The sequence below is a fragment of the Ischnura elegans genome, chromosome 1 (genome assembly GCF_921293095.1).
Source record: "Ischnura elegans chromosome 1, ioIscEleg1.1, whole genome shotgun sequence".
In the NCBI taxonomy this organism is placed as follows: Eukaryota; Metazoa; Arthropoda; class Insecta; order Odonata; family Coenagrionidae; genus Ischnura; species Ischnura elegans.
In genome coordinates this window covers 10,541,841-10,557,134 of record NC_060246.1, presented here as the reverse complement: position 1 = coordinate 10,557,134, position 15,294 = coordinate 10,541,841, and the positions used below count along the sequence as shown (strand labels likewise).

General features: G+C 37.2%; 1 protein-coding gene across 1 annotated transcript in view; it reads left to right on the top strand.

The window, feature by feature from the left end:
* Positions 1 to 15,294, top strand: part of LOC124154297 (leukotriene A-4 hydrolase-like) — a 57,008-nt gene that overhangs the window by 26,554 nt on the left and 15,160 nt on the right. Inside the window, exons 8-14 of the mRNA XM_046527930.1 lie at positions 221 to 332; positions 462 to 530; positions 1,463 to 1,693; positions 4,920 to 5,060; positions 6,202 to 6,408; positions 9,117 to 9,261; positions 11,931 to 12,114. Coding sequence (XP_046383886.1) covers positions 221 to 332; positions 462 to 530; positions 1,463 to 1,693; positions 4,920 to 5,060; positions 6,202 to 6,408; positions 9,117 to 9,261; positions 11,931 to 12,114 — 1,089 coding nt within the window. The remainder of the gene's footprint in view (positions 1 to 220; positions 333 to 461; positions 531 to 1,462; positions 1,694 to 4,919; positions 5,061 to 6,201; positions 6,409 to 9,116; positions 9,262 to 11,930; positions 12,115 to 15,294) is intronic.

The window sequence follows — 15,294 nt, the reverse complement described above, 5'->3', positions numbered from 1 at the left end:
AGTGGCTTGTGATGAATGATCAAAGTCATTCTAATGTGTAGGTTTTTCAAAATATTCTATTTCATTGACTTTACATCAGAAAATGTGCTGCAAAATCTGCAAATCATATGCCTGTAGGCCAAGGGAAATATTCTTATATGTATTAGTTGGGTAACCACCAGGAAATAAAATGCTTTGGTGTTATCATTTTTTTTGCTTTAATGCCAATTTTTCAATCCAGGCACTCAATTGAAGTGGAGTTTGAGACATCTCCGGAGGCAACAGGATTGCAATGGCTGAATCCTGAGCAGACCTGTGGTCGGAAACACCCAATTGTCTTGAGCCACTGTGAAGTTAGTGTTCTTCTAATTGCTATTATCCTTTAATGAGACTTTTGCTGAGCACTGTGCAGTTGTTGCAATGCATAAAGTGCAAGCTGTGTGCACATTTCACTAATTCTGGTCATTATCTCTTTATTACAGGCAATCCACTGCCGATCAATCATTCCATGCCAAGATACTCCATCTGTTAAGGCTCCTTTCACAGCCAAAGTGAGTTATTGTTAGCTATTATACCTAATACCTATAATAGTCAATTACATGAAAAATTTGACATCTTAAGAGAAGAAAAATTGTCCATGAAAAGGATTTTACTTTTTTATTGAGTATAACTGGTCAAATTAGAAATTTCATTTTTTTATCTCTATTATGTCTACACTGATGAAAAACAAAGGGTCATTACATCAATAGTTTAAGTGTTTGGTGCTGGTGCCGACCAAGAGGTGGCACATGGTGATAACAAGCGATACATTAGAGCTGCTTAAAATCAAGATGCTTATCCTTAGCTGTTAGGATGGTTTCTGTGTCTGGAAAACAATCTCTATTCTGGAAAGCTAATATTGATATAGAAATGAAATTGCTGTTTTTGATTGAAATTATTGTACGCCTCAAAAATGTTTACGATATTATGGTTGTTACCTGTATTATTTCACGGCAAGTATTATTACTGTGCATGTTACCCTACCCCTTAGTGTTGTGTCTGTTACCAAAATAACTGAGGCTCGTGTTTTTCCTCAATTTCTTATCTGGGGGAAAAGCCAATTTTTAAACCCTTTACTGACTTTGAGCCAATATATCGGCCCCTGCCTGTTGTGCGAAAACTGCCATGGGCCAATTTATCTACTTTTTTATTTTTGTGGAATTTTAAAAGGTAATTGTTTTTGACTTGAGTATCTAATGGGACGTGGGAGCTATATTGCTGTCTCCTTGGTTGTGTAGGTATTCACATTTTACAAGTAATTTTTATCACTAATGTCTCGCAAAACTGTCTCGGACAATGGACACACTCAGGTCGCTTAAATTACGATTTTTCTCTGACACTTTGAAGGTTGAACATGATCTCATGGTGACAACGCTTTGCCGCCTTCCCTTGTAAGATTTCATTTTCCCTCACTGCCGCCATTTTGTCTCTGTCTCCCTCCCAGGTGACTGCCCCTCATGAATTGGTGGTGCTGATGGGTGCGCATAGCGATGGTGAGCCCACTGCAGTGGGTGACGGCAAGCGGATGCTCTTCTCCTACAAGCAACCAGTCCCCATCCCAGCCTACCTGCTGGCATTTGCTTCCGGGAAGTTTGTCCAGCGGCAGCTCGGACCTCGCTCCTTTGTTTGGTCTGAGGAAGAAATTATTGAGGCAGCTGCGTATGAATTTGCAGAGGTACAGCATACCCTAATGTATTCTTTCTACATAGGTATCATCACTTATTATTTTTCACTTGGTTGTCACGAGAATAGAAAACTACAAATAGGACTGATCATGTTTTTTTAAATGTTTTTTTATATTGTAGAGTTAGTTTAATATGTTTCCTCAACTATCTTCATCCATTGTTTTGAATTTATTTTTTTTGGCAAATAAGTCAGTCCTTTGGCTGATCAAAGTTCATTTTACTTGTTTAATACACCCATGTCTCGTATAGCGCAATTTCGATTAGCGCAATTTCGATATAGCGCAAATTCGTTCCTCGGGGAAACATTGCAACGCAGTGTAGCCTAATCAAAAATCTTAAACGCTCTCGTGATAAAACGTGAACTTGCGCTAAGTACACACGAAATTTCTATCAATTTACGCATATTAATATTATTTCTTGCTTCAAATCTTCTTTTTTGTTTATATATTAATCGAAATTCATTGCTGCGCAATTGCCAAAAGTATTACTCGTCATTGGGTCTAGATAGCCAGCCTACCGAAGATTTATCTCGTCTCCTGAGCAGAGTGATAATAGTTAATTTAGATCATTAATTAAGCGTGGGGCTAGTGGAAATGAGTTTTTTTTCAGCAACACGGTTTGAGACGTATTTTTGCCGTCGTAGGTTACCGGGCGATTGACTTCCAGGTAGAGAGTCTACGCTAAAGCCTTCAAGGTCATCGGTATTCACGGGGGAGAAATGGAGCGGTGACCGAGTTGCGCATGAATAGCATCAACACATAAAAGGGTCCGCTATAGAGTCTTAAACACAATGGCTTCGTTCCCTCCCCGCAGTCATAGCCCTTCTGCGTCTCAGGAATACAGTTCAGCAGAAGAAGGTGATTTAGATAGAGCCATACAGGTTAAAAACCAAGAGAATTTGGCAAAAAATAGGAATGCGTGTAGAAAAATCAAGAATTTATCAAGAAAAACCATTAACCTAGAAGAGGACTTGAGAGAGGTCAATTGCTTTGAAAATGGAGAGCGTCAAAGCGATATTGCGCGGAAGTTTAAACTCACGATGCCTTATTCTGAATAAAGACGAAGCTAAAATATCAGTGACCTCAGCCGCACCAACTTCAACCAAGCGGTCTACACATACGGAAAGTTCATGGTGAATCAGTACAAAAAGACGAGAGTGGTAATCCCTCCGAGACATTAAGTGAAATCTCCGGTTGGTTCCAGAATTTAAACGGCAAGCAGGTATTTTCAGTGCGGCGATATCAGGTGAATCTGCAAGTGTTGATAGCGCAGCCACCACAACATTTTCTGATGAACTCCAAGCTGTTATTGAAAGTGGCTCATTTCCCCCTCAACTAGTTTTTAGTGTTGATGAGACGATATTCTTTTGGAAAAGAATGCATTCTCGTTCATTCATTTTCAGGGAAGGAAAACCTGGGTCAGGTTTCAAGGCATTTAAAGACTGTTTCACGTAGCTGCTAATGACTCGGAGGACTTCAAATTAAAATGATTTATCATTCATTAACTCCGCTAGCTATGAAATGGCATTTAAAGTAGCATTTTCCTGTCATTTCGATGTGCGACAAAAGGGCCTGGGTGACACAATAGTTGTTTTTAGACTAGTTTGAAAAATCATCAACTGCCGGCAACGCATTACGATCCCCTGAGATAGCAGATGTTAGCCCACCCGCACGACAGGACGGAATTTCGAACGCACGTAAGAATTTTTTTTAACGTGAATAAAAGTCTTTGAATGCGTGAATACTATCTTTAAAGATGTTTTAAACTATAAATATTTATAGAAATAATGTTTTCTAAGGCTTTTTATGGGAATATAGATGTTTTAGAGGAAATTCAATACCCAAGACCTATGCTACCAGGAACGCATCCCTATCTTCCCTATGTTAAAACGCTCTCGTATAACGCAAATTCGTATAGCGCAAAGACCCCAAGGAACGCATCCCTTGCGCTATACGAGACATGGGTGTACGTTAGTTAGTGCTTTCAAAGTAACCTTTAAATACTAACCCATTTGAGTCAGCTTTCATTTCATTAAACCCAGTTTTTACTATCCAAAGTGTATTAACAGTATAGCATATTATACATAATTACAACAACATTTTATGCATTGATAAATGTAATTCATTATTGTTAAATATGTTAATTCTATATGCAGAGAGAGGCAATGAGATTCCTTCAGGTTTGCATATTTTATCAAAAGGGTGTAATGCTGAGCAATAAGTAATGATGTGTAACCACCTTTTAATGTAGGGTGGTGATAATTTTAGAGAAAAAAGGAGTGGACAGTCATTAATGTTTACATTCACGTTAACACTTGTAAATCAATTCGGGTCAATCATCGTTAAGCTACAAGTATGTGGTGCTTTTATAAAAATAATTCCTGTAAACATTAATCATCGGGGTTTTGGATGCTGAACATTTTTAATCAATCCATGTGGAATCAATTTTAATATTATGTGCACAACTAAGTTCTCACTGTTTTTTCAATGAAAGTTCAAGTTTATCTGAAAAAATAGTTATAAATAAATCATTCAAGGGTCTGTATATCGTAAATGCTTAGAGATGAGTTTTAAAGAAAAAAGAGAAGACTTTTTTCCTAAAAGAAAAACAAAATTTTGAATCTGAAGGGCTTTGTTTTTCATCAGGATAGTCTTTTCAGCCCCAAATCCAATTTTGGGTTCTTAGAGGTAGGTATTTCTTGGGTTCTTGGGGCACAGATTCCAGGTACATATGTTGAAGTTACCAAATTTTAGTCAGTGAATATGAAATTCATTTAGATAATTTTGAGACCAGGAAAACATAATTCTTTCCAAGGTTGGGTGTAATTGTCGGCCTCGGTTGTGGCGGGGTAAAGTCCTTGCCTGCCAAACCGAAGGTCGCAGGTTCAAATCCCACCTGGGTTGGTGGTCCCCATCTAGAGCATGGATGTTTGTGTCATGCTTTCTTAATCTTTCGTTGTAAAGGCCTCTGTATGCTGTTTACGGGGAAGTTGGAAATAAATAAATAATGTTTATTGTTATACTTGATGGCAAAATAATCTTTGATACATATCAAATATGCACCATAAGACACTGCCTTTATCTAGTGCATGTCAAACTTCTTCATGTATCATTTATTTTATATTGGATTATCATCGTATTGTATGAATAATAGTAGAATGATGATGTGCCAATTATTTACCTGCAGAAAGCTTATCATTCTTTTTTGTGTTGGTAGACTGAAGTGATGCTGGAGACGGCAGAGAAGATTTGTGGTCCATACGAGTGGGGTGTTTATGGATTGCTGGTCCTGCCACCCTCATTCCCATATGGTGGCATGGAAAACCCATGCCTTACATTCGTCACCCCAACACTACTGGTGAGTACATACATTTCAACCCTGTCCGTCTCGACTGCTAAACTGAGACTTCATTGACCCATTTTGTGTGGCAGGACATGAATGAAAATATTTTTCTTTTGTTAGGTTTGCCTAGAATGCACAGACATTGACATTGTCCACAAAGTATAAGAATTTTATAAGAGCACAAGGAATGTGATAAACCCCTGGTGTCTCCAGGCTGATAGGATCTTTTGCTCTTACCAATCGGTGCTTTAATTTAGGTGGTGGTTCATGGATGGCTTTGATACTATACCATCGTAGAATGCAGTGGATTTTGCAAGATATGGTTGACACACATGGGATTAAAACTTTGGACAGCGATTTTTCAAAATAATTCACGAGGAGAAATTAAAATCGTTTAAACTTCATATTATCCTGCACTGTATGATTCAGAGTTTGCTGTATCCCCAATGACAGATTACCCCTTTTGACTGAATGATTATGATTACTGATTAACCCCATCGACTGAATCACCTGATTACCATCGTCATTTTATTTTGCTGTTCTTATATTCTTAACTTATAGTGACACTAGACTTACACCCTCTCTTGCTTGATGGGTGATGTGATAGGGTAGCGACATCGCCTCAAGTCATGCACATGATCCCCATCATGTGTATCTGCATTCATTCAGTATATGTCTTGCAATGTGGTTTATTTTGTTCTTAATAGGCATTTAAAGGTAACTGATCCATACCGAACTCGAAGAGAAGGAGATATCAACTCTTATGGTCTGTGGTAAATTTTATCCTGTACCTAAGTGTTTCTCCCAGTTTGGTACTGAATTCTCAAAAATGGTTCAGTTCCACATTTTTCATGGACTGTTTTTCGCTCCAAGTGCTCCTGTTCCCCTAGGGTTTGCTTTTGTGAACAGTTTCCTTGGACCAAACCCATTTTGAAGTGGTGGACCAAACAAAGTTTAACAAAATGTCACGTCCCTGGTTCTCCCTGATTGACCAATGCTCGTGGTATTCATTGTTGTCATTTCCAGAGTCAGAGTAATTCTGACAAAAATTGTCCGCATTTTTTGGTAGAAAAATTTACCTGCTCTAATGGGGAAGTTACTGTTCCAATGTTCCAATGCTTTATGCATATACACGTGCTGGTTATTCTCTCCATAGGCTGGTGACAGATCCCTGGCAGATGTGGTGGCCCATGAAATATCACACAGTTGGACGGGGAACCTGGTGACCAATTGCTCATTTGAACACTTCTGGCTGAACGAGGGCTTCACGGTGTTTGTCGAGAGGAAGATATGCGGCCGAATGAGGGGAGAACCTCATCGCCATTTTTCTGCTATTGGTGGCATTAAGGAGCTTGCTGAGACGGTATATATTAAAAATTATTATTATTTATTTTCCTCATTCGATAATAGCACTGCTACATTGTGCTGGATGTCACCATTAATACTAGAAATATTAGTGTTGTCAGTTTGAATCATTGATATTCTGGATAGGATATTACAGATTATTAGATCTTCAAAAAGGACAAAGACCCGTTAATGTGACGGGTACTTCATATTTTAATTATTTACATTTGTTTATCCTACCCATTTATAATAACATTAAATTTTATTCATAGCTTTCTTTTAAACCATGAATGTTTAATTTGATATCAAGCTATTTACATTATAAGTATTGCTTGAACAGATTGTTTTTTTTCTGTCTGCTGTAAAATCAATTGTATGGTATTTTACCTCAAATATTGTTGTAATGTAAAAATAACAGCAATTATCTCATTAGCATTAACATATTTTTGATTGGTACTTTATATGTAGTCATAAATGGTTAGCCAGGTCATCATCGCTGTATATGAAATTTAGGTTTTGATCATGGACTAATCATTAAGCTTTTACAGCACTTATACGTACATAATTACAGTGTATACCGCAAAACTATCTACCCCTAAATTTTATGGGCCATGGCCCTCTAAGATATTTAGGTGTGGAAAGTGGAATTTGTAATTTCTCAAAGTAATTGATTCTTATGTATTATGTTCATCTTCAAAAGTAATTAAAAGCCAGTAAAAATGGAGAAGATGCATTGAAAGATGTAGGAATAGTGGCTAGTGGCCTTGACAATAGTGGCTGACCATCAAAGTGATAGATTCGGTCCTTCTGGTGTTGAGTCTGTTGTCAGGGTCTCACCGTGAGTGGTAATGCTGGAGAATAAGGTCAGATGCTAGAGTTGCAGGTGTGCAATTAATTTGAGAGCTGACGTAGAACATTGGTGTCTGCAAAATCAAGCTATTCTGCAGTGGAATGATCACTCTAGGTTACTCATACAGGATTGTTGGGGAGGGGAAGGAGAAGTGGAGGGAAAAAAAATTAGTTGACAAAGCAGAAAAAGGAGATGCAGATACATACATACATACATGCCATGAAATGGGCTCTTCCAGTGATGGGTCCAGATGTTTGGGATATGCATGGAAAATCTGCATGTGATGTGTGCACGAAGGAAACAATTGAATGGAAAATATTTGGCGTCATTGTCAAGCAATATAAGTGCAGGAATACAGAAAATACAACATTTTTCAATGGATAATTAAGTTCCTCCGTGATGGGAATGTGGAGGTTGCTACCTGAGTGCTTGCAGTGAGTCCTAAACTTACAAACAAAATGCATTCCGAGACCTTATTCGTACGTCGGATTTGTTCATAAGCTGAAGAACCTGAGCAAGGCATCGTAAAGTGTAGTTATGCTGCGGAATGCAACATGTCATGAAATTTTTTTGTTGACTCACGATGGTGACAAACTGATCTAGCTGCAAATGCAACACGGCTGGAGCAGAAAGAATTTATGCTGCCCACAGGAAGGAACTGACTTCACAATTGTTTAATTGATACTTTGATTAGACTGTGCCCAGAGTATGAGTTCCTCTGCGCCACATGAGGTTGCATCAGCCAACCTCAAAGGTCACTAACTCTTGGTTAACTATGTGGTATTCCATTATTTCCTGGATATAAACAGTTACTTATACCACTTATTTTATAAGAGCGCGACCCGGGTTTCAATGAGTAATCATCATCATCAGGCGCTAATTATTACTCATTGAAACCCGGGTCGCGCTCTTATAAAATAAGTGGTATAAGTAACTGTTTATATCCAGGAAACCTCAAAGGTGCCAAATTTGAAATTTCGGGCATGCTTGAATTTTTTTTAAAAAGAAAAATTCACTAAGTCTTGATTAACTTTTTGGTATTCCATTGTAAGTTTTCTTGGATATTACACAATTACTTATACCACTTCTTTTTAACAGACCACGACCCGGGTTTCAATGCATTATCATCATCTTCAGGCGTAAATTAAATTATGCCTAATTAATTAATTTGCACCTGAAGATGATAATTCATTGGAACCAGGGTCGCACTCTGTTAAGAAGAAGTGGTATGAGTACTTTTGTAATATCCAAGGAAACATTTGAAAGTTCGTAAGTCTAATGTTGGTAAGTTGAGGACTTACTGTAGTTCAAATGGATAAATTATTAAATGTAAATAAGTTGTTACATTATCCGTCATGCTCACCAGAAAAGGATCTCAATGAGACTGGCAATGAGGAGCCTTTAGTGATTCCAGAATAAATGCTACCTTGTGATAACATGAAATCATGATCCAACATCTTGGGAATAACGTCGTCAGGATGGATAACCCAGTTTTGTTTGAAGATAAAGTGACTCAAAGGTGAGAAGATGCGTGTCAGGAATATTTATCAGACACAGAGAGGAATGCATATTCAGATTTCTCTCTCCCACTCCCAAGTGTGAGACTCCCAAGTGCTCCTGACCATATTTTGTGCCTCTGCTTCGTCTGCTCCGAGAAGAGTGCTGTGAGTGAACTCGATTTAATTTCGAGCGAGGGTTTAATGTAATTAATGCTTGTATATAAATAAGTACATGGCAGTCTGATGTATTCCCAACTGAAGATTGCTGTGCATGATTTCATTCTAAATGTTTGCTCACTTTTGGTTCAATATTTTTGACCCTCATTGATGGTCCTGTTGCATAGTAATATTGAAAGACTTGACTCCTCTCCCTGGCAGATCCACGTGCGTGGCGAGACGAATCCACTCACTCAACTGGTCTTAGATTTGCGTGGAGTTGACCCTGATGACTCTTTTTCAAACGTCCCTTATGAGAAGGGCCACACATTCCTCTTCTACCTCGAGGACTTGCTGGGTGGTGCAGGTGAGATTTCCCATTTCAGCGGCACCACACATTTCTCTTCTACTTTGGGGTATATCGTGCATTGAAGGGGGAGTATCATAATGTGTTTTCTTAGTCTTCTTTGCCAATACCGAGATGAACGTTATTGAATGTGTTTTAACTTTTAGGACTTTCAGCCTGAAGGCATAAATTTTAACTTTGCTGTTATCAGAAATTTTTTGTCATTTAGGCTTAGAAGACTTAATTTTTATCAAAAATGATCAAAAGAAGTTGTTATTTAAGAACTTTTCATTTGTCTTTTTACACTACTATCCTCCCAAAATTGGGGGGAAAATCGTAGGGGGTCACTCAATGGATGCTTCTTGTGAGATGTAAGGAAGAACGATTTGTCCTTGATTATGTACATCTTTTAATGAAAGTTTTAAACTTAGGCTGGAACTCTCTTGCATAACCAGTTAAGTCATGGGATTTCATTGTGCCTGGAGTGCCGTGGAGTGTAAGGGAAAAAGACCAAAAACATCTGGAAAAATTATATTTACTGTGTCAGTTAAATGGTGTAATTTCCTCATCCTCTTACACACAGGTACATAAGCCTTTGATTTTCTCATCCCCAACTTTCCTTTTAGGTAGTGTTCTGTAGTTGTTTAAATTTATTGTTTTATTGGGATTTTGTAACACCATAATGTAACCCTCTTACAACTACCCGTGCTAAATCTCAGAACCCAAAAGACGAGGGTAGTTCCGCGTTACATAAATTTGCTCGCGACTAGCTAGCAGTGGAGAAATCATTTAATTAAAACTAAAAGAACCACGAGGATTGGTCCGGGACACCTCACGCAAGGAATCAATAATCTTAAAAAAAAAAGAGAATCATTTCTATAAAACAAATCGTACCACAACTTGGGCATTTATTTGACAATTGCACCTTTTGGGTTTTCTACAAAATGACAATTCCATTAAACAAAATAAGATTTTCCCTGATCCACACTAACGACTCCAATCCACTGACCCCCAAAACATCACCAATACCCCTGCACTCGACGAACCTCACACACATGAATAAATAAATTGGAGACAAATGTCCACTGAATAGTCCCAAATATGGGTACCCCCAAAATTACAACAATAAATTGATCTTTCCCCTTAAACCAAAATAGAACCAACAGCCACATACCTTACGCTAACACACACACAATCATACAACCCACATACTCCGAAGTCCATGCTTCAACACTGAGAATTAATTCAAGTTAGGTGCGTCCAGCAGGAAGGTTGCAGACCGAGAGAGCGGTCTCCTTCGCCACGCTGACTACCTAGCACCCACAGTGTTGCCGTTTTTCCCAACACCGCGTAGCAGACGACACAATTTGTCGTTTGTTCGGCCCGCGCGCGCTCTTCTCCTTACGCGCGGGTCTTTAAACTGGCATCGCAGTTGGACCGCTGGCCGCCCGTCGCCCAAGTTACTCCGCCGTGGTCAGCCGCGGAAGTAAAGTGGCGATCTTCTTCAAGACTGCCCTCAGAGAGGACCAATCTCTTCGCTGCAGTCCTGCGGCATGCCTGTAAACTTCCAATTCATCTGCCTCTCCTCTCAACATTCATGCTCCACAAATACATAAATGAAAACACATTAACACACATCACACACGTAACGTAAGTGGCTATCCGGCCTCAATGCTCCCCCCTTTTGGGACACGCGAGACGATACCGAAGAACAAAAGAAACAAAGTTTAATGATTAATTAAATAATGAAAGTAAAGTGGATTGAAGTCCCAAAAAGAACATACATATACATAGTTACAATTAATAATCTCTTTACATTATTTCAATACATAATGTACGTATATTTTTTTTTTATATACATTAACTTCTCCCACCTGCTCTTCGACCTCCAACCTTCCCGGACGCACTTTACGCATTACAAATCCTTACTTATTTTGATGTAAGATTTACTTTTAACTAAATCAAATTTTATCTTTTTTTAAGGCAGAGATTTAGGAAAATACATGTTAAAAAAGTGGAAATTTAAGAAAATAGCTCGAATGACTGGAAAAGGCTGTGTGTATCAGTTTAAATTTTGAGTGGTCACCCGGTAACTTTGGTCTCATAAGTAAACTTGCAGTCTATATTTCAAAACATTTTGAATGGCCTTATTAAATAAATAAATTATCTAGTTGTCCTTGAAAATGTATCTGTAGATTTTGGTTCAGGTTGTGTACAAGACTAATCTATAATTTAAAAAAAATGTATTAAAATTATAAATAGATAAAAAAGAAGTACATAAAATGAGTGTGGAATTTATATAGGTAAAAATTTAGGAGTGAAAAATTAGTGGAAGGTTTTCAAGTCAGAAATTACCTCTCCTGAGTGTATAATCTTCTGCCTTTATTGTCAACTTCTTATGGGAAGAAAACACTTCAACCACCTCCACCACTTTGTGGTTTTGTATTTGTACATAATAGATTTTAATACCATGCCTTTGAAAACCCAAACAGTTTTGGTTTGAGGAAGAAAACTTTGTTTCTCATCGTAGAAAGGTGCATACTGAATGATTTCACATAATGTGATGATATCATGGAACATAGTTCACTGCCACACAAGAGTTTAATTTGTTCAATGAATAAATATTAATGTCAAATGCAGTATAAATGCATTGATTAACCCTTCTTTTTTTCTTTTTTTCATGTATTTAGAGGTATTTGATCCTTTCCTGCAGTCATACATAGCTAAGTATAAATTCAAGTCTATATCCACTGATGACTTTGTGTCGTATCTTAAATCCTACTTTGCTGGGAAGAAGCCTCAGGAGGATCTGTTGGAGAAAGTGGCGTGGACAGCGTGGTTGAACACCCCGGGCATGCCTCCAGTCATTCCCAAGTAAGTCATTTTCTTCTGCCAAGTATTACATAATCCTTTAGTCCAGAGGTGGAGTCCTCTAGTCGTGAAAACATTTAAAAAAAATACATAATGGTAGTTGTAACTTGCAGAGCAGTTGTCATAGAGGGATAGTAATTGTCAACTTCTTAAAGTCAATTTCGCTTATGTCTCTTGTTGGTTATCTTTGTCAAAAATGTCTCTTGGGGAATACGTACTGACCTTCTGGATCAAAACTACTACATATGTACTTAAAGACTCACTTTGGAAGGGTCTTTAGTCATGAGTTGGTTTAGTTTCACTATAGTCTTCTGTCATCTTCAAGGTTCTCACAACTTCAACTCTGTTTAGGCATGTAATGACTTTTAAATTAGTACATAATAAGTTTTCAAGAAAATACATATCTCGTTATGAGAAGATTTTGCTGGGCCTTAAGTTAAGAGAGAAGGGCATGGACAGGAAGCATCAGTTTCAAAGGAATATATGTATATTTTTCAAATTAAATCTGATATATTAAATATGAAGTTATCCATGTTGGTTTAAGATGTGAATTTAATTACAGTAAAACCTCTATGTAGTGAACCTCTCTACATCGAAAACCTCTATACATCATACCAACCCTTTGGTCCCGTCAGTTTTACATGTAAATTTATAGGCAAACCTCTCTATAGTGAACCTCTTTATATCGTAAAACCTCTATATATCATAGCAACGAGACACCCCCGAGACGGCCTAACTACCTCCGCATTTCGTACCGAGACAATTAGAGACCATCAATGCAGCCGCGATAACGAACATGGAATGACATTATCAGCGATAAATGTTTCATGCTTATTTTTTTCTTATACACCTTTAATAATTTTCACGTTAACCATTAGTTTGGGCCATTTTGTTCCATATGAGAGCAACCTAACAGTAAATAAGAAAAAGGCATCCAGCTCTCCTAATCATATTAAGTGGTAGTTAATGATGATGATGACAGAAGACATTGTTTTCTCTCAAATCATGGTCAAAATCTTGCGATAGCAATCGCTTTCATTTACTTATGGCTTTATTTTCTTGTAAGTGCCTACATACAATGTTCAGTTAATAAAAGAGGCGACCAGTGCAGCTTATAATCACTTGCTGGCGAAAATATTTCATCCAACTTCACTCCCATCCATGGAGACAGAATTACTCGACCGCATTGCTATTTCTGCTTCTAAAATGAAAATATTTCATGAATATACTGCGACTCGAAATAAATCAAATACAATTTTGCAATTATTTCATTCCCACATTTCCCAGTGTAGCACTTTCTTACTACCGCCTTGGTAATTTTTTCGATGCTTTCGTGAACGATTGTAGTTTATAATTTATTGCGCTTAGCGACATATGTCTTGCCTGCATATTTATGCCGCAAAATCTGACTCTTCCAGCGGGAGTCCGGGATGTCAATTTCTAGCAATACTGACGAACATCAATCCATGCGCGACAATGTTAGGTGAAGGAGACAGCTAATTAGCTGATATGCGGTAGGGCAATGAAATTTCTTACCGTCGCCGCCGCATTCTAAAGTGGTTCGCCCAGCATTCTCGCCGGGAAATCACGTCCTTTCGCAGACCTATTTTCCATTTTTGTGTGCCCCTGACAGATTTTTTCTTCGGAACACTACTTGCATTATATTTTGGAGAGAGAGAATTCAATGAAATTTTCAAAATTGTGCTCAATTTCTTGTCTATTTTTTGCAGTAGTCACATGTTTATTTATATTTTTGTAATTTTTAACAAGTCACATGTTTTAAGAATGATAAATCAGTTCTCTAAAAGATATTATCAGGAGTATTTTCAATTATTGCCCTTAAAATATAAAAATTACTTAATTAATCATAGGCTGATGATGGATTCGAGAAATAAAAGAAGGCGACTACTTGACATTACCACATAATTAGCTATTTCTCTAGCCATCAACGAGGGCTGGCAGAAGGAAGATGTAGCAGTGACCTTTGGAAAGCCATCATTCACCCTGACATCTATTTTAAACAACCAAGGAAAAACATAAGAAACTGTCTATCTAGGCTGCACAATTAAAACACTCAGGCAGTGAAATACGAGGATGAAGAAATTATGTTGAGAAATATAAAACTATTGTACTTTCCTCCGAACACTTTTTTTTTTTTTTTTTTTTTTTTTTTTACAAACTCTGCTTTATTGCCAAGGATTTAGCATATTAATAAATAATGTGTTATAATGATGATAACAGCAGTAGTTTCAAAACAATTGCTTTAACCAATATAACAAAAAAAAATATTTTTATAACATTAGCAGCAATATATCCTCACGGTCCTGCTAAGCCAATCAAGGCTTGTCAGCAGGTGCCGGCTGGAGTGTGTAAACATAAAATTATCCATAAAAATACATATTGAGTGCGTTCACAGATAAAGAAAAGACAAAAAGAAACAAAACCATGTATGTGGAATTAACACTCAATTAAAATACAACAAAATATTTTCATTTGCAACAAGAAAAAATATCTCTCATTTAAGTAGTACAATTTCCATCACAAAAAAATGCCTTCACCCACAAGAAAAAGCATCCACTGCATATAAAATCTTAGTCCAGAAAGATTAATGTCAAGCTTGTGCTAAGATATTCATTAAGCTTCTTTTTTTAATTCACTCAAATGATTTAGGCATTTTAGGCATTCAGGTAAAATCATTAAAAATCATTGGTATTTTTACCTTTGATTTGTTTTTTCTATACTACCAATCCAAACAAGAGAAAACATCACCATATATGTGGAATTAACACTCAGTTAATATACAACATAATATTTTCCTTTACAACAAGCGAAAATATCTCTCATTTAAGTGGTACCAATTCCATTACAAAAAAATTACCTTCACCCACATGAAATAGCATCCAATTGCAGAAAGAATCTTTGCTCAGAAATGATTATTGTATAGCTTGTGCTAAGATATTCTTTTAGTTTCCCCTTTTTTTTTTAATCACTCAAATGATTTAGGCATTTAAGGCTTTCAGGTAAATCATTTAGAATCATTGGTATTTTTACCTTTGATTTGTTTTTTTCCATACAACCAAGCCATACAAAAGAAACACAACCATGTATGTGGGATTAACACTCAGTTAATATACAACATTATAATTTCATTTACAACAAGCAAAATATCTCTCATTTAGGTAG